At 42.9% G+C, this 26,076-nt stretch overlaps 1 protein-coding gene across 1 annotated transcript in view; it reads right to left on the reverse strand.

The window, feature by feature from the left end:
- Map3k1 (mitogen-activated protein kinase kinase kinase 1) overlaps positions 1-25,329 on the reverse strand; it is a 42,877-nt gene extending 17,548 nt beyond the window's left edge. The window contains exons 1-14 of the mRNA XM_023708673.1: positions 25,184-25,329; positions 21,936-22,142; positions 19,173-19,373; positions 18,718-18,834; positions 18,321-18,469; positions 10,177-10,298; positions 9,523-9,604; positions 9,234-9,417; positions 7,473-7,751; positions 5,991-6,112; positions 2,923-3,014; positions 2,448-2,637; positions 864-2,145; positions 392-544 (exon numbers count right to left, since the gene is read on the reverse strand). Coding sequence (XP_023564441.1) covers positions 392-544; positions 864-2,145; positions 2,448-2,637; positions 2,923-3,014; positions 5,991-6,112; positions 7,473-7,751; positions 9,234-9,417; positions 9,523-9,604; positions 10,177-10,298; positions 18,321-18,469; positions 18,718-18,834; positions 19,173-19,373; positions 21,936-22,142; positions 25,184-25,327 — 3,324 coding nt within the window. The 5' untranslated portion in view covers positions 25,328-25,329. The remainder of the gene's footprint in view (positions 1-391; positions 545-863; positions 2,146-2,447; positions 2,638-2,922; positions 3,015-5,990; positions 6,113-7,472; positions 7,752-9,233; positions 9,418-9,522; positions 9,605-10,176; positions 10,299-18,320; positions 18,470-18,717; positions 18,835-19,172; positions 19,374-21,935; positions 22,143-25,183) is intronic.
- Between the last annotated feature and the right edge of the window lie 747 nt (positions 25,330-26,076).

Here is a 26,076-nt window from a genome sequence, read left to right on the forward strand (position 1 = left end):
AGTTATGATTCTGCCTGTCTAAAGCTGGAGTACAGATGAGAAAGCCCTTACACAGGAGAATGATCAGGATGTCTCAGAACCACAGAAACCAAGAGGGCTCTGTAGCAGGGTGCTGCAGGAGCACGACACCGCGCCTCTACTAACTACAGAAAGCAAAAACAAGGACACCACACCTCTACAGGGCCATGTGGACACTCTGTCTTACAATAACCATGCTTTAAGGGTTTTTTTTTTTTCTCTTTCTTTTTTTGGTGGAACTCTAATAAAACCTACTTTGAAACTCGGGCTTGTCAAAAGAACAAAAGTATGTAAACGCATAGGTGCATCGTTTATTCTTTTTATTTATACTTCATTTTATAATATGAACAATTTCATCTGTGTGCTCATTTACCTGTTTAACAGCCATCAAAGTCCCGGTTCCTACATCCTGTGCTTGATAACAGGAAGAAAAGGCCCCAAGGCCTATCTGCTGGCCCTTCAGCCACTCTGTGTCTTCTCTATAAGGGTGTTTTGCTTTGGTATGTCCCGGCAGAGTCTCTGGTGTCTACATATCAAATGAAAGCAATCTTTTTATTGTTAAATTAAAAGCAAGATTTTGTGAAATTAGCCTGGCAAAATAGGACTCTTCTTTAATCTGGTTTCCCAAACCACCTTATAAACCAGAACTCTGAAAGGACTCTGTTGGTAACTATTTACCACTATAGAATCAATCAGAAATGTCTTTGAAATAGGTCAGAAACATCACTGTTTCAGAGATGCAAGTGTCACTGCTGTGTAATCCACCCCAAGGAAAGCCCGCCTGCGAGGACTACCTCGCCTGGACGCAGCACTTGCGGCCTAGCGCTGCCCGGGGCCGTACTCACGTCCTGCTGGATGATGATGATGTCTTCTCCATTTTCAACCTGCAGCTGAGGAACCACGGGGAGGGCGTCCTGGGAGGCCGACATGGCCATGGCAATCGCTAGGGCCTCCTCTTCCTCAGCTTCCATCTTCTCTTTGCACTTCTGATTGTGATTCACGTCATCTTTGTAGGTATCATCATTTTCAGCCTTTTCAGGAGAGAGAACAGCAACTTCTGACTTAAAAGTGACTGTTGTGTCACTTGAAGGCATAGATGCTTCCAGAAGGTCCTCAATACTGGAGTTGAGCTCTGTGTTGACATCTAATCTGCACTTCTCTTCCACTGGGGTGAACGCCGTCTCCCCGCTGGGTATCACGGCATTACTGCCGCTGCTGCTACTGCCAAAGCTGTCAGCACACTTGGAAGTGCTGTTCAGATCGAGCGTCATGCCATCTTTTGAGGCATCTCGCTGTTTACTTGTATTACCTGGGGCAGGTCGTGATGGCTTTGGCCTGTGTATATTGGTGGAGGGCGAGGGTCGAGACTGAGTGAAGATGGGAGAGAGCTTGTCTGAGTCTTTGTTTTCAGAACAGTTTCTCTGGAATTGTAGAGAAAACTTGCGCTGTGTTTGAGGAGATGCAGAAGGTATTTTGCAGGGAATGAACCCCTGAGGTCTATGCTTGGAGACATCTGTTACCGAGCCAGCTGGTACAGATGGGGCAGATGATGGAGGGGAAGATAAGGCCGGGAATGTTTGCTGGGAATGATGAGATAAAAGACAGGAGTTCAAACACTGGCTGTGAGGCCGACCTTTTGTCTGAAGCATTGGCTTTGGTTGCTCTGTTGTGGCTGCACTAGGAAGTCCTACTGAAATGCTGGCCAGCCTGTCAGAAATGTCCTCTGAGCTGCCACTCATTCTTGTAGGACATAATCCTTTTCCAGTTTTGTCTCCATGGACTGTGTGCTCCAAGGAACCGTCCCCCGTGGCCTCTGGTGAGCTAGTATGGGCAGAGTCCCGTAAGAAACTATCTTGTTGAGCACCAGGGCTATCTTCCATGCCCAGCTGGATGGCCTCAGCGATTTCCACTTCATCTGCAATGGCCATCAGACGGCGGCGCATCCTGGCGAAGTGAGTGGAGCTGGACACACTCAGCATTTCTAACAGTTTTGAAAACACATGGGGGACTGCAGTCACCATTCTCGCAGAACTCAAATAGATTCTTCGAGACAGTTTTCCAACCATTGAGTGGGAATTATCAATGGACTGCAAAGCAAAGGTTAAGAGGGACAGCAGCTTTTTATACCTGGGGAAAAAAAAAAGAAAAGAAAAAAACCATGTTTAAGTACTAGAGAAGTTCAAATTACTCAAGAATGTATGTACATTTTAAAAAGGTAAATTTTTAGCTTTACACTTCAAAAAGCATTTTGGTATGAATGATTATTAAGTAGTAGAGACTTCACATTTCTATGCCAACCAAATATTAAGGTATTACTAACTTTTATCTATGCTCTTTTAATTTCTGAGTCATAATCTAAAATGTACACTTCTTGGGGAGGATGTGGGGTAGGTAGGAAGAATGTACATCCACAATAAAAAAAAAACTACCTGATTTCAACAGGCTCAGCTTGTGAAACATCAGTACTGACAATATGAGGGTAGAATTCAGCAGGAAATTCCAACAACAGTCTGTCTATAAGACAAAGGCGACCCAGGAGTTCTTGCCAGTTGTTGGACTCAATTTGATTTCCAAGAATACAATTTAAGACATAATCAACACCACCAATACCAATGGATCCTGTAAAAGGAAAGTTAAAAAAAAAAAAAAGATTTAAAAGTAAAACTGAAAAACATGACAAAATGGCGCAAGGACAACAAAAATTCTCTGCATTATATGTAGCTTTAAGACTTTCTGTGAGAGCAATTCATATTTCCAACCACAGCTGAATCAATTTATTTACTTCAATATATTTACAATCAATTTATTTCCTTCAAAATCCTGTAACTGTCCCACGAGGTTATGAGAGTAGCCTAAGGTGAATGACAAAAGATGTGAGACAAATTTTAAGTAAAAAGTTATTACCAGCTTTAAGTATCTCTCTACCAACTGCCAACTCGCCTGCTTGGCCTCTGCACAACTCCAGCAGTGTGGATATGGACAGCTGACTTGTGCGGCTAAAAAGCAAAGGAAGCCAACGTGAATTCTGGATCCAGGAGAGAACAGACTGACAACACAACATGAAGCCTTCTGAGAAAGTGGAAACATCGTCTGTTCAGGAGTGTCCCGATTTCTCCTCAAAGCCTCTCTCAGTCGTAGGTGGGGCTCTTCAGGGGTTCGGGTCTAGAGAGCCTGCCGCTGGGATTCAGGGTGGGTGGCTGCTGAATGAGTGCCGTGCCCGGCGGGGCACAGCTCCCGGTGTGGGTCACGGGAGGGCCCAGCGTGGCTGCGAGGGCTGCAAGAATGCGAAGGCGCTAGGAGGCCAGCTGCTCCCACCCGCTGCCGCCACTCTGCCTCACTCAGCTGTGCCTTCTGCTCACCATGAACTGCTCTCCCGTGTCACCTCCCTCCACGCCACACTGCTGTGGGGCCGGCCACCCATGAATCGAGGCCTCTACACACTACGCTACAATGAACCTTTCCTTTTCTTTTTTGTCTCAGCAATGAGGATTACTTTTTCATAGCATAACAACATATTATAAACAATATTTATTATTAAGTATAGTTTCATAAATTTCTGTGAACACAGAATCTTCTGGACTGGCTTCTGGGGAGCAAGTAGCAATTTAAATATCAACTTGGATGAAAGGCTTATATTCATTATCATATCTTCTTCAAATAAAAAAGTAGATTCTAGGGCCCATGAGATAGCTCAGCAGATTAAAGCATCTGTTCAGGCAGACGCAGTGACCATCTCCATTGGATTCCAGGCGTGCCATGCTGGCCCCGCCCCCGGGGCGTGCTGAGATAAGAATGAGACTGGGCGTGGTGACGCATGCCTATAGTCCTGGCACTTAGGAGGTGAACACAGGACAATCACTGAGTCAGATCTACGTAGTGAGACCCTGTGCTAAATACATTAAAAAAAAAAAAAAAAAAAGCAAATTCTGACATTATTTCTAAACTTTCAGTAAGAATTTTCTGAATTAAAAACAAAACTTTAGCAGGGTGTGATGGCGCACATGTACAATCCCAGCACTCAGGAGCCTGAGGCAGGAGGATTGCCACATGTTTGAGGCCAGCCTGGGCTACATAATTAGTTCAGAAGGAGCCTAAACTATATAATAAGACCCTGTCTCAAAAAACCAAAACCAAAGAAACAAATTAATAAAATAAAAACAAAACTTTGTCGTCCAAAATGCTTCGACTCTCAGTTCTAGGTTCTTCAGTATGAGTTCCAAGTATTATAAAATCTCTTTACACTATTTTTACGGTTTCAATGGTTCAAGCTACCAGGTAAATGATTTAGCTTTAGAATTTCAGAAAGTGGGTGATACAATAAATACCACGAAAATATTGAAGTTCTCAGAAAATTGCCTATTCTATAATGGAAAAGTGACATTACTTTTCTTACGTATTTTATAAATTGTTGCCAATGTTTTCTCTATGCAACTAGAAAACTTCCAATATTTTTCATCTATAGACTTAGGTAAAAGATATGGAGGCAAAAAAAAAAAAAAAAAAAAGGTTTTAACGAGATCAGAAACTCGTCAAAGCTGGGCATCTAAGTTTATGAGACCCTTTGAAACACTCCTGGCCTAGGAAGGAAAGGACGCTGGGTGCAGGAGGGCTCTCAGGGGCTCTGAGAGTAAAGCCCTGCAGCTTTGTGCCGAGGCCGAGCTGGGAGCCCAGAGCCAGCAGGCACCAGGCGACTGCCAGCCACAGACACCCTGCTCAGGAAAGACAGCGTCTCACCTTCTTTATGGGAGAGGAAAGCCCAGAGAGAACCGCTGGGCTGCCCCTGTACTGGCTGCGCTGCCTGCACACTTCTCCACTTCATATTTTCCTGCCAGTCAAGACTGTTATTGTTTCTTAGCAACTTTAAGGACTTTATAGGACGGGGAAACGTTAAAGAATTTTTAAAATTTCGCATTTGGAGTAAAACTGAAAACAATAAAAATGGGGTTCTTTTGCTAGTAAGTCACAAGCAGATACATCTTGTGAATCTTCAGCTCTTCTTACTGACTGGCCTTCAGATTAAGTATGTTATGTAAAAGAACCAAGCACATGTAATTACATGCTCTTTCATGCAGTTTGTAATCTCACCTTTTTTTTTTTTTTTTGCTTACACTTTTGTGATATAATATGTAATGCTTTTCACATTCAAATATATTTTTTTCCATAATTTTATTGGGAAACAAATAGCAATGAGACAGTTTCAAATCAAATTGGTAGGGTGGTTTCAATAATTAACACATTGCATACTCTCTTCCTAGTGGTTAATTGCTGTACAAGATGCGGACATGATATCCTATTTACAAACACCATTAGAACAAATCCCTCTATTCATTAAGAGAATGTAACTATATATCTATCCTAACCACTCTGAATACACAGATACAAAATGGACATTCATCTGCATCCCTTTTTTGTTTAGTTCCATCATTTGAATATTATAGGTGTGTTAACTCAGCAAAATATTCTAAAAGAGTTCAGTAGTCCATAATAGTATTGGGTCTTTCACTTCACTGGCAATGTCAGAAATTGTTGACCTGAGTCCCCCACAGCTCAACATAACAGCATGGCTTTACTTCTTATATTTCGTTTTTATACTTTTCTGCTGGATGGTTAAGACCAAGGTAAAGCAGGAGCTGTGCAACAAGAGTTGTAGCTTTTGGGTCTGACAAGGTCAGTGAAATCCCCTCAGGATTTATCCTGAGATCCTGTACCTCAGATTGTAGAACCTTTGTCAGTGTCAGCCATGGGGATGAGTCACGGTCATTGCCTGGCCAATGTGCTCTGTTTTACTTGGCATTAGCGCCTTTCCCTAGTCCTTGAGAGCTCCAGAGTCTATATTTTAATTTCAGATCTCACGTCAGGAAAGAATAAAGACACATCTCATACAGTGTATCAAGTACGCACTAGATGTGAGGTTTGGTGCCAGGCACTTCTAATACTAGATGGCTGGAAGCAGTGCATGGCTAAGGCCGTACCTGTTGGCATCTGCACACTTGACTAAGATGGTATCTACAACTGGCCGGAGAAGTCTCTGAAGTTTGATTCTTTCTGCTAAACTGTGGCAAGGAGTATATACCAGCATGGCTCTCAATGTTTTCTGAGGAGAAAAAACTGAAGGTCAGTTTAATTACCTTTAAAAAGCACCAAAGGCAATGTCCAATCTGAGACAATGTGAACAACCAAAAATAATGGGAATGGATTACATCTAAAGTGGTATTAATCACAGTGCTACTGAACAATGATAGATGCTAGCCAACGTTCTTCAAATGTGCTAGACATTATAAGCAGAGGCTCTTACAATATAATTTCGAACCTAACAGGTAAGTATTATCATTACTTTATAAGTAAACAAACTAAAGTTTAACAGTAGTTGATTAACTTTATCAAAGTCACGCTACAAGTGGGAAAACCAGAATTTGAACCTGGTCTGTCTAGCAGACTATATATTCAGACTACACAGGCTAGTCCAACTTTAACTAGTATATTTTTCTAGCTAGAATTCTTGATAAGTATGAGATCACTTAATTCTGACCTCAAGCCTATATTCATAACCCTCTTGCTTTACTCACAAGAAGATTCACTAGGAAAAACTGCTAGTGCACGGGTTTGAAAAAAAGATTGTGAGGGTAGCCTGATGAATCTGTTTTTAAAACAGTTTATATAAGAATTATTTTAAAGCAATGACTCTGAGCTGGGGACAATTTGAAGTCCAGGGGCATGTGGCAATGTCTACAGACATTCCTGGCTGTCCTGACTTCAGGTAAAGGGCAGAGGACGAAAAGGAAGTGTGCAGCAGACGGAGAGAAGCAGCTACAGACGCGGCTACATTGCCCACGGCACACAGAACAGCACCCTGGTGGCTCCCGAGCCCCAAGGCCTTTCAGGGCAAAGACAGTAATGCTGAGGCTGTCAACAATGGTCTAAACTACATATTCAGATAGGAGAAGGTCTAATTGGTCTCTCAAATTACCTCTTTGTCATTTTCTCTCCCTCATGAGAGACAACTTCCAGCAAGTTAATCTGGAAAAACATCTGTGTCTCTATCTTGGACCCTTCTCCATACAATATTTATTAAAAGTCAAGCAAAATGTCTACTAAAAATAAATCCTTAATGCCTGACATCAAATTTTTTTTAAAAAATCAAACAACTGAGCACTTTTCTACTCCACAAAACATTTTCAGCTTGGTCGTTTGTGAGGTACTTTTCAGGAAATACATGAATAGTATCACACTGCTACTTGAGGGAAGTAAATAGTACATAAGGAAAACTTGAACAAACTCAAGTCAGTAAAATTTAAATGATTGGATTAAATTGCAATTTCCCGGGATTATGGATTAAGAATAAAATTTGGACTTCTCAAAATTACATGAGGTAAAGTAGCTTCACTAGATCTTAGAAACACTATCAACAAACCACAACAAAGAAACCATGTAATATGGTTAAAGTGAACACTTACTAAAGCAGCAACGTATACTTTGTAGACAGGGTCAGCACAGACCATTGACAAGACGCTGCAGCACGCCTCCACCACGTCTCCTGAGATGCTGGTCTGGGGGGACCCGCTGGCGGCTCCTGCACTCGGGCTGCTTGCGCCACTGCCCCCCGAGTTTCCAGTGCTCTCCCCATTTGCCAACAGCAAGGCCCCACTGACATCATGGGAAAGCCGCCTAAGGGCCATCTCTCTTACATTCCAGTTTCTAGAAAATAAGCAGCCAACGAGTTCCATTCCAAACACCTATATCAAACAAATACAGTGAAAAGAAAAACTAATAAATCCACAGTACATTAAGCACATATTTTAATTTTTAAGGGAAAACTGGTCATTTAATTCTTTACTGTTCAATTTCAAACATGTTCAGCCACTTAAAAACCATAAGGTGTTTTATATGTAAATCTAACTATTAATTACCGAAAGTCATTAACATTTATTATCTCAAGGAAAATTAAAGGCTGGGGAGATAGCTCAGTAGAGTAAGTGCTTGCCTGGCAAGCACAGGGTCCTGAGTTCAATCCCTGGTCCCGCCCCCCAAAAAAAAGAAAATTAAGAGAAAACTCCACTAACTAGATGGATATACATGTATTTTTATACTTGTGTCCCTCATATTTGCCAAAAACAACCATCTAACCCAGAAACAACTAGGAGCTCCTTATACTTATATTAGGATAGTTTACAGAGGAAAAACTGTCCTCATGATAGAGGTAAACTGTCAAGAAAAGCCAAGTCAAGAAAGGCACTAGACTAGAGGCTTCAAAACACTAAAAAGGCCTGGGACAGGGCAGACAGACCTATCCTAGTCCTTGAGAAGTTGAGGACTACCAAGAGAGTTTGAGTCCAGCCTGGCTACGCAGTGAATTCTAGCTTAGTCTGGACAGTGAGACCCTGACTCAAAAACAGTGACACCTCAAATGCAGACTGTTTTGGTTAAAAAGGGTAGTGAGTCATGAGGCAATTGACACCAACAAGTTCCAGACTGTGCTTTGAGAACCGAATCATGATGACTGAGACAGAACTTTCCCATCACAATGCATGGACGGACAAGTTTCAAACATTTGAGAGCCAAGGTCTAGCTGCAGAGTCCACAGTCCAAGCTGCAGCGTTAGCAAATCAACTAACTGTGTCCTTGAAAGAAGGGCATCCAGGGGCTGAGAATCATCGTGAGAGCTTTCTGAGGTCTCCAAATGAGCTGGTGAGGGCCTGGGTTAGATACCATGAGTGAACTAGGTTAAAGAACTACCATGTGCTTATCTGTTTTGAGGATTCTGTTAGATTCTTAATGGGTTGTTAACACACCGAGAAGAGAACCCCAAAGCTATAGGGTTATAATTGTGTCCCCAAATAATCAAATTCTAATGATACAGAAGTGTGATGAAACTGTTAACAAATAGTATTCAGTGGAATTTAACTGAATATTAACAATAATTATTTTACTTCATTACTGTTTACCGGAGACATTGTTTGTTTTTAGCCCTTACCCTGAGTACCCGGAAATGAACTCAGGACCTTGCGCTTGCCAGGCAGGGGCTGCGCTGCTGAGCTATGCCTCCAGTCCAAGCCTTATATTTTTAAGGCAGCAAAATATTAATACCAAAAATAAAAAAAACCAGAATGGACTAACAGTCATGGTAGAGGTAAACAAAAACATTTTAATTATAAAAAACTGAGGGAAAGGGAACTGGTCTACCTGGGCCTGAGACATGAAGAGCTAGAGCCGCCTACCTGAATCCACGGCTCAGCCAAGTCCTTACACGCAGGAGGGATCTGCTGAGTGCCGTAGTGAGTGAGGCTGAAGTTGCTCTCCTGACTCCTCCTCTGCGACCCTGCCAGGGGCTGCTGCTGCGTGCCCTGCTGCTGTGCAGCCCTCAAGGAAGACGGGGTGTCCACGGGGCTCGACAGCTCGTGGCTGTGAACACAACGACACTTGCTAGGAAATGGTAATATCTACACCACACTTTAAGAACATTTTTACTTTTTAACTAAACACACGTCATTAATTCAAAACGACTACCTGTAGAAATCATGGGATCTCCACTTGGACCTACAAAGAGGACATATTAAAGGTTCTCTATTTCTTCTACATTCTTCTGCCCCTGTAAAATTAAAGAAAACATCTTACAAAACTGCAATGTTTGGCATTAAACATTATATATATAATAACTTTTCACAATGGCTCTGGAAAAACCTTGTAATAATCTGACAGATGGCTTCCCTGAAAGCAGATAAACACTGCAAGTTCAACTGTTCTCCTGCTTGCACCTTTGGCAAGCGACACTATTAGCGGTTATGATGCGATGTGCCCTGCAGCTATTCAAATGGCCCGTCCCACCTGATTGCCCGGGAAGACCGCTTCTAGCTGCGCTTTGCGACCTCCCCCTCTGCCCAGCCCCTATTCCCCCTTCTCACCCTGCATGCACTCCAGACAGGAGATCTTTCTAATTCTGTGTGCTCCTCCCATTGCCATGCAAATCTTACTAAATTGTGTTGTCTCTGCTGATATGGATCATCCCAAGCTCCAATTTGTCAAAAACTGCACAGGGCTTGCACAATAGACTTTCCCCTGCTGTTACCAATCTCCCCATAAACGAGGCTACAACCCCCCTTCACAGATATCCGCTAGGTGTGGAGCAACCGCACCGAGCGCACCAGGGAACACGCCACCTACAGATGGACATGCAGTGGTGGTGCAGCTTGTTCCTGCAGCCGTCCTCACACACCGTGAGACTCTCCTCGTCGAGCATGCCCAGTAAGCAGATGGGACACATTTGCTCCTCTTCATCTTTTATGCTGCAAGGAGGAAAAGGCAAAGTACTAAATATAAAGAACAGAAAACAACACCATATGCTAATTAGTTATAAGACTTCTTTAGAATATGAGCACATTAAAGACAAGTTCTTGTTTCAGAAGATCTCCTACTAGCTATTTGAGGGATAGTTCTCTTAATATACAGTAACTACAAACCACACTCACATACGTGCGTACTTACAGGTTGTGAATCCACATTAACCTTTTACTTTGAATACAACACATGAGGTAATATCTGCAGAAACGCATTTGTATCCCTAGGATTCATTCTGTCATTGTATCTTTTTAAATAAGGCTTGACTATGATACCCTCAAGACTTCAAGTACTGGGATCTTAGGGTTCACCTCTTCTGCATCCTAGGTGTGGATGGGTGGCAGTACAAACTGGTCCAACTCTCTTAGAAACAATCTAGAAACATGTATCACATTTTAAACATGTACAACCAACCTCCCAGAATCCTAGAAATATATAAAGAAATAAGGAGAGAAAATACAGTTATATGTGTGTGAATGTTCTCTGAAGTATTGTATATAATGGAAGAAGTCAAAATCACCAAATAAACACCAAAAAGAAATTTAAACTGAACTGCATGGTGAGACCCTGTACCCAATAACATATAATGAAAAAAACCCAAGGAAACGTAAAAATTATGGTACACCAGACACTAGGAACCTCTGAAAAGGAATGAAGAGCCCCACAGAAATCCGCACCCTGTACCACCTTACAGGGTAGACCCCACAGACAACACGCTAGATTCCTAACATGTACAAGATGATTCCAGTTAGGGTATAATACGGCAACTGCAACACAAAGTGGACAACTGTATTATACATATTTGAAAATTCTTAATATAAAATATGCTTCTTAAAAATCAGCAAAAAAATGTAATTCACTCAAAAGGAAAATGGACAAGAAAAGACAATTACAATAAAAATAATATATACAGTTAATAATCATGAAGAGGTTATTAAATTAATGAAACCACAACTATATTTGGGGGGATAATTCTAATTGGCAAGAATGAAACAGCTTGGTGACTTCTAACCCTGCCAATGACCTGGTGCAGCTCTCAAAGGGCCTTGCATTTAGGCTGAGGTCCAATATTGTTAGTTTTAAAAGTCAGCACATAGAAGTTCAAACAGAAACACTCAAAGTAGAAAAGTACAGTCTCCAGTGCAATTGCACACAAAATAACTGTTGTTAACAGTGTAAGGTAACTTTTTAAAATTATGAAAAACAAGGAAATACAACCTCTTGCATTCTGTAATTAAGCACACACACGTTTCTCGTCTTATTTTAAACAAACTCATGCTGCCTAATTGGGTAATTTGGTCTGAAAAAGTTTTTCTCATATATATTTATGATGGGAACAAACCCTGAAATTTCTAGAAGCTAATTTTGTTAAAACACTAAACGTACAGATCCATGATCAAAAAATTGGATTTTTGAGGCTACTATGTTACAGAAACATCGCAAGGATACAAACAAAAAACAGAAAAAACGATTGCATTTAATAGGCAAGCGAAAAGCTAAAAGTGTACTTAAGAATCACTAAGGCAATGGCAAAGCTGTGGGATAGCCACAATCTTATACAGCCGTGGGGGGAAAAAATGAAAAAGATGTGTGTATGTTTATACTGGCCTGGAAAAATGTTATTGATGAATAAAATAAAAGAATAAAATCAGGTTGCACCAGAATTCTGGAAAACTGAGCAGCAAGACAGAAGCTCGAGCCCTGCCAGCCAACTCAGTGCCTAGGGAGACTGTCTCCAGATTAAACGTAAAGAAGAGCTGGGGCGCAGCTCAGCGCAAGGCCAAGTTCAGTTCCTAGTACTGCCAAAAAGAAAGCTGCAGACCACCTGCCCAATTAGGCAGTGTGACTTGGTGACTGTTTAAAGAAAGATGAGAAACGTGTGTGCGTGCGTGCTTAAGTACAGAATGCAAGAGGGGTTTTGTTCTTCCTAATTTTAAAAATTACCTTACACTAACAAGTTATTTTGTGTTAGAGACTGACTGTACTTTTCTATTTTATAAGTGTTTCGGTTTGAACTTGTATGCGCTGGCTTTTAAAACTAGCAATATTGCGCCTCAGCCTAAACGCGAGGCCCTCTGGGAGCTGCTCCAGGTGGGCAAGCCAGCCTGGCAGAGCTATCGTTAGCCTTTTACCTGAGAAGCACACGCTGTGGCCTCCCCCTCCTGCACCATGAAAAGTCTCCGCTAAGCTGAGGTTTCCCCCGGGCCCAAGGCTGCGCTTCCCTGCGCGGAAGCCATCATTCTGAAAGACAGGGCTGAGCGATTAGGATCAAAATCAGACTCCTCGAGCACGCATGGGAAACTCCCCAAACTCGGCCGGCCAGCAGGTGGCAAGGCCACAGGACACCCTGCTCCTCCTGCTCGCCGGCCCCGCCCACTGTCATAACTGGGAGCCTGCTACCAGTGAGGAGCGGCTGTGAACACAAGTGTGCCTTAGGGTGGACAGAGCAACAGGCAGAAGTGTGGACCTAACAACCTACGAAAATATTAATGGCAAAATATCCAAGCTCAGCCAATGTTTTCAAATATAGTGACAGCCAAATTAGCTCATTTGAAAGACAAAAACGGGGCCAGCGAGATAGCTCAGCAATCTGAAGTGCTTAGATGCAAACTTAGGCAAACTTAGGCAAGTGTAGGATCCATGGTTCAATACATACATACATACATACATACATACATACATACATACATACGAAAAGACAAAAAACAAAGTCCCATAATCTAGTCCAACTGAAAGTGCAATTTATGTATGTGGCTTGAGACAGGGTCTTGCAATTTGCTTATGCTGACTTTGAACTAACTATAAAACTCAGGTTAGCCTCGAACAGGGATCCCTCTGCCTCAGTCTCCCAAGTGCTGGGATTACGGGTGTGTGCCACTACACTGTTTACTATTTTTTGCTTTTTTTTTTTTTTTTGACATATATAACATCCTGAGCCCCCGTCTTTTTTCTACCTACATATTTTGTAAAATCTTGCAGATGGCTTCACACTAAAAAAAAAAAAAATTTATAAAATCCTACATGTCGGCTGGGGAGACAGCTCGGTGGTCCAAGTATCTGCCTGACCAGTGCAAGGACCCGGGTTTGACGTGGAGCTACACGCTGTGCTGGCCCTGAACCCCGGGCGTGCAGTGCTGGCCACTGAAACTGGACATGCTGGTGCACTCCTGCAGTCCCAGAGCTGGGGAGGCGACACAGGAGGATCATTGTGAGTCTGAGCTGCACAGTGAGACCCTGCACCAAGTAAAGAAATGATTCAAAATAGCTGTAAAATTCTACTTAACTCTTCCTAACCTTTTTCTTTTTTGTGTAGCAACATGTACACAGCATAAAAATTACAGACATAATCATTTTTAACAGAACACATTAGAAGCATTAAATACATTCACGCTGTACAGCCGTCACTGCTACTATACCAGGAGTTCTTTCTCATCCTGTAGAACTAGAATCATTTATCACTAAACAGTAACTCTCCATGCTCCTGGCGCCCCGGCCTCTGGCAGCACCATTCTACGTTTGTCTCTGTGATGCTGGCTAAGTCCCGCACTTGGCTGGAGTCACGGCCTACCTGTCCTTGTGCCTGCCTTACTCCGCTGGGCACAGCGTCCTCAGGGTCCCTGCTTGCTGTATCGCACAGCACGGCTTCTTCCTTCCTAAGGCTGAGCAATGCCGCGCTGCGTACTCTGTACTGTCTAGCCTTTCGTGGCCACCTGGGTTGCTCCTACCTTAAAACACGTGACTTTAACAGCAGCATACTTTCCCACTGACTAGACAGGTTCTGTTCAGGTGTTCACTTATTGTTGATATCTGAGCTATTTTCTTATTTTTACATTTTGAGAAACTACAATAAACATTTTTGTGCAACTCTTCTGACACTTCAAAGTTTTCATTTTCATCATTTTTTCAGAAGTAAAATCTCTTGGGCACAGATAGCAGAATGCAAAGGAACAACTGAACCTGTGGCCTACTTTTGTAAGAAAGTGTTACTGCCGCGCAGCCATGCTCACTCGTGTGCACATTATCTACTGATTACCTTCTGGGAAATGCACAGCACCACTGCATTTGAAAGCCACTTGGAAGACTGGGCACGGGGCCAGGGTGATAGCTCGGTAGAATAAGCGACTGCCTAGCAAGTGCAAGATCCTGAGTTCAATCCCAAGTACTGCAAAAAAAAAAAAAAAAAAAAGGGCATGGTGGCGCACGCCGGTAATCCCAGCACTTGGGAGATTGAAAATAGAAGGATCACTATGAGTCCGATCTGTGTAGTGAGACCTTGTAGACCCTGTACTAAATACCAAAAAAAAAAAAAAAAAAAAAAATCCTGTGTACTAACACCTACTATTAATAGCCACTAACAGTCACTCAGACAGCGTACCTGTTTACACACTGACTTCCCAGAGTGTCGCTTGGGCAGGTGTTAAGAATTTTAAGATAAACTGTACACACACACACACACACACACACACACACACACAAATGTGATAAAGTATCTGAATAAATGTGATAAAATTGTCATTCTTGTATTTCCTGTTATACTGTCTTACAAAAGTTAGCAAAAAACATGCAATTTTTGATCATCTTGTATTTAAATCAGACTGGTTAGTGGCTAATGTACTTTTTGTACATAAAAACTACATGCAGATTGGTACAGTAGTATAATCTCAACATGGTATCATGTATCCAATTTTTTTTTTACACCTTTCTGTGTTCTCGAAAAGCCCAAGTTTATTTATTTAATTTCATTTTAATTTATTTTGTGGCTGGCTCAGCCCACCCTGGGGGCAGGGCTGGCGTGGCATGTGGTGCTGGGGATTGAACTGCAGTCCCTGTGTGCTTGCCTAAGCTTGCCAAAGGAGGCACTTTAGACCAGAGCTATCTTGCCGGCCCGCAAAGCCCAAGTTTAAGGACTGCAGGATATACACATACACAGCACAGGCTTGCTTGCTTGCTTTCTCTCTCTTCTCTCTTTTTCTTTCTTTCTTTCTTTTGTGTGGCCAGCTCAGCCTACCCTGGGGGCAGGGCTGGTATAGCATGTGGTGCTGGGGATTGAACCGTAGTCCCTACGGCTTGCTTAAGCTTACCTAAGCAGGCGCTTTAGATTGCTGAGCTATCTTGCCAGCCCTGGCATACTTTAATTATTCTTTTGCTGTTAGTTTAAGTTATTCCCAATGTTTCACCATATAAAAGGTGATAAAAAGATGTTTACATTCTACTGTAAAAAAATTACAGTAACAGAGGCACTGCCACGAAGGATGGGATGCCTTGAAAGGGGAGTTTCTTAGGGCAACTCATGACGATGTGAATTAAAAATGGAAACATCCATCATAGTTTTTAATCATAAGAGGTTGATCATTTACTGCAATTTTTATTACACACAAACAGTACGAAGTGTCCTTATGCATCTTATTTACTGGATTGGGAACTGTGCAATTTCTGGCTGTTCCCCAAGTCAAAATGACCATGAAAGATGGGCGCTTTGAACCAGTTTAGGATGTGTCATGGAGGAAGCCAAAACAGAGCACGTAAAGACAAGGATGGAAGAGGACTTCCAGAACTTTCGGAAAGTGGCAGGAACAATGGGACACGTGTGCTCAAAGTGAGGGGGAATATTTTAAGGAGGACCAAGGGTAATGTCTCTTTTACTGTAACAAATTTTAAAATTTAACCACTTACTTTGTCTTGTGGCAATACCTTGTATATACGGTTTGCAAAGCGCATTATAATCATTATGCACTGTAAACACGTGTCAATAAAAAAAATTGAAACTCATTTTTCTTAAAAAAAAAAAAGTAACACTTATTGGATCAATGACTATAAATGTTTTTAAAAACCACATTACTTTTTCCCAGAAAGGCTACACCATTTACACACAGGAAACATATCCTTATAAGAAATTACGGTCTCACAAACATCTCTACCCTTTCTTTCTTCCCTCCACTATTTCTGTACATAAAAACTGATACCTTTTTAAAAATAAGCTTTTTCCTTCTCGTTTTAGTTATCTGTTAGCTCCTTAGCACTCTTTTTTTTGTGAATGCTCTCTTCATCCTTTTTGTTCATTTATGGACCCGGGGTTCTCCCTTCCATTTCCCCCAAGATGCTGTTTATTATTTTTAAGTGCTTCCTATTTGTTCTATTTTTATTGGTTTTGAAATACTGAAAAGTTTTACATGAGCAGATCTCTAGCTAAATGTCCTTTGTGTTTGCTGCACTGATTTTAACCTTTAGACATAGAAAACATGTGATTACCTGAAGCAAAAACTTCCTTGGCACAGTACGCGTCAATATTACCCCGATGTAACCTCGTGCTTTTCCTTCGGAGGATCTTCCAACCCAAACACACACTAAGGAACCGCGCATTATGGCCAGTTCATACTAGAAGTTGTCCTTTTTCTGAGAAACCTTCTGTTTTAACTTGGGCTATCTGGCTTTTACACATTTATTATTTTTCTTCAAAATATCAATCCAAGAGAGAAAGAGTAGCATAATTTTGGGATGGGAAGTTTGAAAAATAAAACTCAGTTTAAAAAATTCTATTTAAAAGACATAAAGGGTATGCCAAGGAGCCCTGGAGGCGGGGAGCGAGGGCGCACAGGTCTGGGCGCAGGCAAGGCACACCACCTCTTGCGCTTCCCTGCTGCTTCCCTGCTCGGGGCCAGGAGGCGGCTGGCCGGGCCTCCGCCGCTCATCCGGATGCCCGGCCACACTCTCCGTGAGCGCTGGCCGCTGCAGCGCTCAGGAGGCTGGTGGGAAGACAGACAACCCGGGAGCACCGCTGTTCAGACTGCAGCCCCTCGGGAACGCACAGGCCCGCCCTGTCCACGATTTGCGGCGACTGACAGATGTACAGTGAAACTAATAAAATAATCTCAGAAAGAAAACTCACGTGAAGTATTATGCTATTATAGGCTTGAAAAAAATCTTCACATTTGTCATTTTGGGCTCCATACCAGATCCTTAAAGATTCACGTTTAGGGTCGGCCAAATAGCTCAGGGGATTAAAGCGCCTGCCAACAGGTGCAGGGGCCGCCGCGGGTTCGATCCCCGATCCCGGGCCTGCGTGCCGGGAGCGCGGAGGCAGCAATTGAGACCGCGTGGTGGCGCGCGCCTGTACTCCCAGCTCTTGGGAAGCTATAAACAAGCGGATCACTACGAGTCCTATCTAGTAGCGAGACTCTCAACACCCTGTAGACCCTTCCCTAAAAAAACACACACACACAAAAAAGGAAAAAGACTCATTTATTTTATCCGCAAGTAGACAACAGAAACTTTGACAAGCACTGTAGCTTTTAAATAATAACTATGATTAACAGTTACTCTATTTCTTAATTAAAATGGTTAGTCTATTTGGAATATGCTCATATTCTCCCAGGTAAAACAGCCTACAAAGAAGATTCTCTAAAAATATGCAAGTAGGAGGCTATAAAATTTCAAGTACTGCTTTGGACCTAACTTATTTGTGAAAGGGCTACAGCCACTTCCGCCCAGTGCACGCACGCACGGCACTTTGGCGCCACTTCCTGCTCAGTGGTGCCGAGACCACGCAGGAGGCACGTGGCCCAGAGCAGCGACAGCCAGGCCGGAGATGCTCGTCCTTGACCTCGGGAGCCTGATTTTTGTCATGACATGTGTGTAACTAATGCGTCACTTTTAAACGCTGTCAGTTCCACCCTATAGGCTTTAGAGGAAAATATCCTCCCATGAGCTTTAATATTGTTTTCTAAATTTTTTCTTGGTACTGGAAATCCAACTCAGCACCGTGCGCTTGCCAGGCAGGCGCTTGCGCCGCTGGGCTGAATCCCCAGCTCCCTTTCTTTCTTTCTGAATCCCCAGCTCCCAGCTCCCTTTCTTTACCCTTGATTTCAACATGAAAGCCAAGATTCAATAATTTCATTTCAGAGCAATTTAGCAAGTAGGTATTAAACTTAAAGTAACACTGGGTTAATGTTTAACTCCTTAAAAGCACCAACCTGTTTTCTGAACTAGACGTGGAAGTGCTGGACGATGACAACGGGTGAGGGTTGGACATGCGCGAGACAAACTTCTGGATGGTGCTGCGAGAGGGAGCCTTGATCCTGGAGCTGCGCCTGCTGTGGTACTTCTGGAACAAGCTCTCCACCTGGCGTGGGAAAGAGACAGCAGCAGTGACATCCGTGCCGTGACGACACACAGGAAGCGCGCAAGCAGGCGAGTTACTCATCTTGGGTCTGCATGTTTTTCATAGAGCTGATTTAAGAGCTTCAAAAACCAGAACACACTAAAATTATCACTATTAATATTTAGTGCTCATGATTTTCAGGAAGGTACTATAAAAATTTCTTGACAATTTTACTCAAAGCATTTATTTAAAAAAAAAAAAAAAATCACCTCAAAATTCTTTAAAGTCTTTCTCCATAACATTGGGTCTGAAGGTTCTAGCTGAAACACCCGGAGCATAACAAATAACAGATGAATACAAAATGTCCCCCGGCCACAGCTGCAGTTCTGCAGAATTAAAAGAAAACCCGAGTTACTACATCTGTGATTCTATTACGATTTCTAACTTTATCGTAATTTTTTAATATTCTGGTTTATTATATGTATTACTTCATATCCTTCATTCTCCTCACCTTAAACAGTGTACAAATACTTTTATAAATTAACTCTTTAAAAAGATACTAAGTTATAGTAAAAACCTCAAAATACATTAAAAAACGTTTATTAGCCCCAAATATATTTTAAGCACTTTATTTTTCCTAAAGGAACTAGCAGTTTAAGAGCCTTTATAATATGTAAATTTAAGTAAGATACATGAACACAACACAGCACGTGTCGCGCACTACCTGCGGCCCGATGAACACCCGGTACTTGTTGTCCGGGCTGTCTCCTCCAATCAGGAAGGAGTTGGGTCCTATTTGCTGCAGTAAGTACAGCCGCGCCCGCATCACTTTGTTCACTCGGCGGTTCGTCTCCTCTGGGCTGTATGGCGAGAAGCCGTCCGGCGAAGGGGCTCTCCGGGGTGGGGTGATTCTGCCGCTCTGAAACTTCACGACAGGTATTTCATTAGGTAAGTTTCTTACTTCTCCATGAGGAATAAATATCCAAAAACAAAGTCATGCCAGACAGCCATGTGGTAGATTATATGCTGAAAAAAATGCCTCAGTTTGTCTAATGAAACAGAGTCAGTTAAAACACTGTTGTCTGCCATGCTCCTCTCAGGCAAACTTAAAAATCTCAGTTATCCTTCCAACTGATGATAAAGCTCTGCTTGAGGCAGGCAACCATGTGGTCATTTTACAAATTGCTCTATAAATATTTGAGCTCTTTGAAAAGTAGTAAAATTAAAAACAAAGTCAACATCATAAGCAGGCAAAATAACAACATCTAGTGGTAAAAAATTAAACACATAGTCCCGTGGCGTCTGTTTAATGCTTTATTGGACGCCATCTGTAGCTGGCACCTAGCACCACACGCAGCTTCCCTCAAGGAACACTATGTGGAGACCCTTCCTGGACTGACGCGCCAATGGAGGGGCAAAGCCTTGCCTGCGCGTTCGGCACATCGATGCTCTCGTTAGACTTCGCTGACGGCCAGAGCGTGGGCTCTCCTTCAGTACTCGGTGGAATTCTGGTTGTTCGGGACGCCTCACTCACTAGTTAATCAATGCTGGCAAGAACGTGAAGCGGCGGGAACCCTCTGGCAGTAGGTAGGATGTGTGGGAGCAGTGCAGCAGCTCCTCAAAAGGCTGCACCTTTTACCTCACAATTCCGCTGCCAAGAATAAACCCCCGAGAAAGCAAGGTACGCTGAACAGCCGAAAGGGAGGAGCGGCGCCGCCGAGAGTATGGGTCACACCCGCGACAGAAAGCGCCGTTCTGCGTGTGTAGATGGAGCGCTGACGCACGCTGTAGGACGGACTTGAAAGCATATGCTACAAGGAGAAGGACGCCAGACCCGAGACCGCCTGTGATGGAGCTCAACTTACACGAGATGTGCACAACAGGCAAAGTAGACACGAGCAAAATAGGCAGGAATTTCCAGAGCTGGGGAGACTGCTGTTAAAAGGCAAACTTCAAACAAAATAAATTTAGGGGTTTATGTGAGCAAAGAATGACGCATCAACCATACAGCACTCAAAAGCGGAAGGTCAGTGAGCTCTGGTTAGTAGCACCAACTGCCACCTTCCCCAAGCTGAAGACACAGTTAACTCTCGCTGAGGTGCTTACAGTAAGAGCTGATCCCCACTTACACAATCAGTTGGCTGTTCACAACTGGCCACGGCTGTTTGGTTTCCAGGTATAGCAATACCTTCAGGCTCATGGCCTCCTGCTTATTTTGCTTTAGCAGTGGAGCTGTAGGGTCTGTGTGTGTGCGAAGATGCACTCTACTTATGCTTCTGGTACACTCTTACTTTGACAGCCTCCACAAAGCCCACCTTCCACTATGAGAGATGGGAGTGTGCCTACCACTCCACACAACTCGGTTCAGCACAGAGCTCGCTTTGGGCAGTGCGGACTTGCCCCCCAGCACCTGTGCGGCGACCCAGCCCCCGCGCCACAGGAAGAGGTGCAGGGGCCCAACTCTTCTCCCGTTCTCGCTGAAGCGATGCCTGTGAGGGGCCAAGCGGCGATGGAACTGCCACTTCAGAGGCCACGGGGAGCAAAGCTGCGCTGCCCTGCTGTCCCTGTCCAGGCTGCAAATCCATGAGCTGTGGTGCTTGTGTTCTTAGCAATAAAACCAAGCTTTCTGAAGGGTTCTGTCCTCCGAACCACTCCAGCTCTGAGGAAGACCAAAGCCCCCCGGTCCCCATCTCTACCATTTTCCCACCTAGCCCTGCCTCTTTGATGTTACGAGGTGTTTGCACAAGTGCTACCTTTAGAAGTCTCGGGACCCTATAGTCCTCTTTCTGTAAACGTCTTTCATGTGTGGCTTAAGACGACAACAGCTGAATGTGACGAGGCACCTGTGCAGCAAGGCCTGACACTTAATACAAAAATTAATTTCTATTTCTCTGTCAAAAGCAGTGTTTTCTTTCCCCCCTTTTGTTCTTTTTGAGACAGCATTTTACTTCACAGTCCAGGATGGCCTTGAACTTGCAGCAATCCTCCTGCCTCAGCCTTTTGAGTACTGGGATTACAGTAGTGTGTCACCACGCCTGGCAAAAGCATCCTTAAATGAGAATGATTCCTTTTTTCTTTAATGGCTAACATAGAGCAATAAGGATTACACATTCTATTGCTAGCCTTATTTTAGATTTAAGCACCAGCCACTTTGCCAGCAGTGAAATTATCTATCAATGCAGTGAGAGATGAAATCAATGCACTAGCTTTATTACAAAACTACTTCTGACCTCAGTGCCCCGGAAAGGGCCTCAGGAACCAGTCAATGCCTTCCTCCTCACCCTATGTGCCTCGACCAGGGAAGGCACACCTGTGGCACTCGTGCCACGTCCGTCTGCTTGTCACTTTGAAAGCACTCACAGGTTCACCACAACCCACAGACATACTTTGAAAATCACTGCTCTAGCAGATGGCCAAGCCACTTTTTCTGTGTCATATATGGGCCTAAAAATGAGAGAATAACATACGTGTCAGAACATGAACTTACAGGCACTGGGGAAACTCTCTTTCTCCTGACGCCTGGAGACTCGGACTTCACCGTGCGGCCCGCTGGGGCTGGGGAGCTCCCTGGAGACGGGCTGCGCCGGCCCTTGGGGGTTGAGCACGCGGTGCTGGCCGGGCTGTCGCCTGGAGCCTCGCTCGGAGAGTTGCTCACTTCGGACCCATCTCCTTTAATAGGGATCGGTTTTACCACCTGAATGAAAAGGATTCCAGAGTTTTGAGTACTTACAAATATAAAAGATGAACACAACTGAATATCACAGATTAGGAGAACGAACTTAATGAGTTGTTATAAAATATTAAGCATACCAGGTAATACTTGGTATTTATTACTTTTAAGCCATTAATGTCAAAAAATATTTTCTTATATAATAAATATCAGAGTTAATCACTGGTTAAAATGCTATTATACAAAATTTTAGACATTATCTTATTATGCCTCTAAGCTCATTTAATATTCAAAATCAGCCAGGTTTTCATACAGCTTAGGGGCACAGCACCCGCCTGGCAAGTACAAGGTCGAGTTTGGTTCCTAGTACAAAAAAAAAAAAAATCAAATTCAATAAAAGGTATTAAGTAAATGTGAGAAATAAGCACTTTTAACTTCAGTTAATTTATTCAATGATACTGAAAAATCTATCTTTTTGAAAAATGTAGGGCTTTGCAAATGACACTGAGCACAATTTTAAGAAATCAAGTAGTCTGATGCATACTAAGCCATGTCTGATGGGCTCTGGCCCAAGCATGAACTGCTGAGCTATTATGGTGGTCATCTATCATGGCTGAAGCCCTTAAAACAACAGCTCATCTTCCCAGTAAGCCCTTCTTCCTTCTCCACGGCCCCGTCCTGGACAGCTTCCTCTCACCTCTCCAGAGCACACGGGAGACCCCAACCAGCTCTCTGCATGTAACCGAATCTGATCCTCAAAGTCCACCCCTAGCAAGAGCCCATCAAAGCCTCAGCTTTCCTCGTCTCAGGTCAGAGGATTCCCCCATCTTCCCTTGGTCCTCACCGAGTCTTTAGGGTTAATAAAGGCTTCTTTCATCTGTCCTATCTCTTCATTGTGCCATTAAAAAAAAAAAACAGAAAACACTATCAATGTTGTTGTTTTTAAGCAATGATTTTAATCGTAGTTTACACATGTATCTCAGAAAACTAAAAGGAGCCAAACTGTGTAACACCAATTTCTCAAGGAGCAATGCAGTTTACAAGAGCTACCTCATCTTTTTAATATTAGGAGTCTCAGGCTGAAGGAGCCACGAGCAGAAGGCCCAACCCCTCACACCCAGAACACGGCACACCACACCCCCCTGTGTCCACAGCTGGCTGCTGTGCCACCAGCCCTGCCTGCCTTCCTGTGCTCCATGCTGCACTTTCGTCCTAAGTCTCACGGGCTTGACGAAAGCCAGGAAGCTACATGGCTGACACTGACAAAGGTTCTACAATCTGAGGTACAGGATCTCAGGATAAATCCTAAGGGGATTTCACTGACCTTATCAGACCCAAAAGCTACAACTCTTGTTGCATAGGTCCTGCTTTACCTTGGTCTTAGCCATCCAGCAGAAAAGTATAAAAACAAAGTAGAAGAAGTAAGGCCATGGTGTTATGTTGAGCTGTAGGGGACTCAGGTCAACAATTTCTGACATTGCCAGTCAAATGGAAGACCCAATACTATTATGGACTACTGGACTCTTTTAGAATATTTTGCTGAGTTTACACACCTATAATATTTAAATGATGGAACTTAACAAAAAAAGGGGATACAGATGAATGTCCATTTTGAATCTGTGTATTCAAAGTGGTTAGGATAGATATACAGTTACATTCTCTTAATGAATAGAGGGATTTGTTCTAATGGTGTTTGTAAATAGGATATCATGTCCGCATCTTGTACAGCAATTAACCACTAGGAAGATGTATGCAATGTGTTAATTGTTGAAACTGTCCTACCAATTTGGTTTGAAACTGTCTCATTGCTATTTGTTTCTCAAAAATTATGGAAAAAAAAAAAGCTAGGAAGCTGGTATGGAAAGGACAGCCAGATCTACTTTGTAGTGTTGTGTGGGCTAAAGTCAGGACCCATGGATAGAGAACACGGGCAGAGGGCCGGCCAGATAGCTCAGCGGATTAAAGTACGAGATAGCTCAGCGGATTAAAGACTGTGGCCCCTGCGTCTGCTAGGGGCCACAGGCTCAATCCCTGGCCTGCTGTGCTGGCCCCAATCCTGACCCTAGGATGGACTAAGACAGCTACTGAGACTGGATGTGGTGGTGTGCACCTATAATTCCAGCACTTGGAAGGCTGAAAACAGGAGGATCACTACGAGTCCAATCTGTGTAGTGAGACCCTCTACTAAATATATTAAAAAAAGGAAAAAGAAAAGAAATCGCGGGCAGACTGCAGCTCAGCAGAGACCACGCAGTGCCAGACGCCTACTGGCACCAAGATGATGAGCATGTCGTAGCTGCACTGCCCAACAGCAGCCCTAACCACAAATAGTTATTAGAATCTGAAAAGTACCTTATGCACATGCAACTACGGAAATAAATTTTTACTTTAGTTAAATTTAAACAGGCACATGGGATGAATGTAGAGCTAGAGGATCTTTTCGCAGGGGTATAATTTATGCCCTTGCCAAAGTTTAGGTCCTACGGTCCCATCCCTACTTTAAAAAAAAAAAATAATAATAATAATAATGCGCAAGTATGAACGAGTGCTTGTGATATACCCTTGGAAACAGCCGCAGCAAGGAAGGGATACAGCCCCTCTGCTTTCCTAATGTAGGAGTCTGAGTGAGGCTTTCTCTCACCAAATTTCATACATTTTTCATTTATCTTAAACTCCATAACTTAAGTTTTTCTGCTTTCCTAGAAGATCTCTGGAGTTAAGATTCTTGGAGTCTATCTTAGAGATTTGAGCAAAACAAACTGGAAAATCTACCTTTTTAAAACCTTAGCACAGTATGAAACTTTAATGAAAGGATTTTAGATTCTGGCATTAGAGGGCAGTGTTGCTTCAAGCATTTAGCCTTCTACCAACTATTTAATTTTCTATAATTAAGGTGCTTCATGAGCATGGTTTTAAAATTTGTTTCAAGTGGGTAGAATAGTGAGGAAATAAAAGTATTGTGTTTAAAATGAAGAAGGTAAAAGTGCACAAAGCAATCCACTTCTGCAGAGCTCTCCATTTCTCCTTCTGTTTCCTTCCTCAGAGAAGGTAACCCCAGCACTCACCACGGGGCCCCTCCGGTTTCTCCTTTCCAACCACTCGTGCTTCCAAGCTGGCATGCACGTGGCCTTCAATTTCTCCCTGATCATCCGCTCTTCCGGGCGATCGTCCATCTTGTGCAACCCTTTGAGAGTCTCTTTATTGTCCATCTCACGACTAAAATGGAGACAAGAAATGAGGAGAATGAGAATTTTATATACAAGAAATAGTTTTTAAGAACAAGTAGTACAGTATGGCTGTTTCATACTTCCAATGAAAGCCCCAAGTGACTGAAGCATGAATGAAAATACTGTACGGTACAACACGCTGTTCAACTTCCAAGGTGGATCGTGCTGAACGCTGCCTGCTAAGATGAGCTAAAGGAGCAAGGCTCCGCCGAGAAGGTGCAGGCTTCCTCAGGCTATCAATGCAGATCTTTGTTTGAGGACAGTCCCCAAGATGGATCTTAAGCATCACACACTACATTAACAAGTATATTCAAGGTGACTGCAGTTTCCTACTGTATTACCCTCGCCCATATACAACAGGCAAGTATTTATAAGGGTTTAATACCCAGTATCCCAGGATTTCTAATGATTTATCAGTACAGTTAGAATCTAGCAGGTATACTCATTTTGTAAAAATAAACATTTCATAAACCAGGTGAAAGTTAACTAGATCTTCTATGATCCTGAAGAAATTTTTTGAAGCTTAAATTATTACATTTGTTTTCTTGAACAAATTTGTAACAAATCACTTACAAAGCCTAAAGAGTCACTCAAGAAAATTACTAATCTCAAAATATATTCCTACCAATACACACACACACACACACACACACACACACACTTTCAAACTCGGTTCCTAAGAAAACAAGTTAAAGCAACTGTACTCTGGAAAAACTAACAATTTTCAAATA

This window comes from Octodon degus, unplaced genomic scaffold, assembly GCF_000260255.1.
Source record: "Octodon degus isolate 3935 unplaced genomic scaffold, OctDeg1.0 scaffold00001, whole genome shotgun sequence".
Classification (NCBI taxonomy): Eukaryota; Metazoa; Chordata; class Mammalia; order Rodentia; family Octodontidae; genus Octodon; species Octodon degus.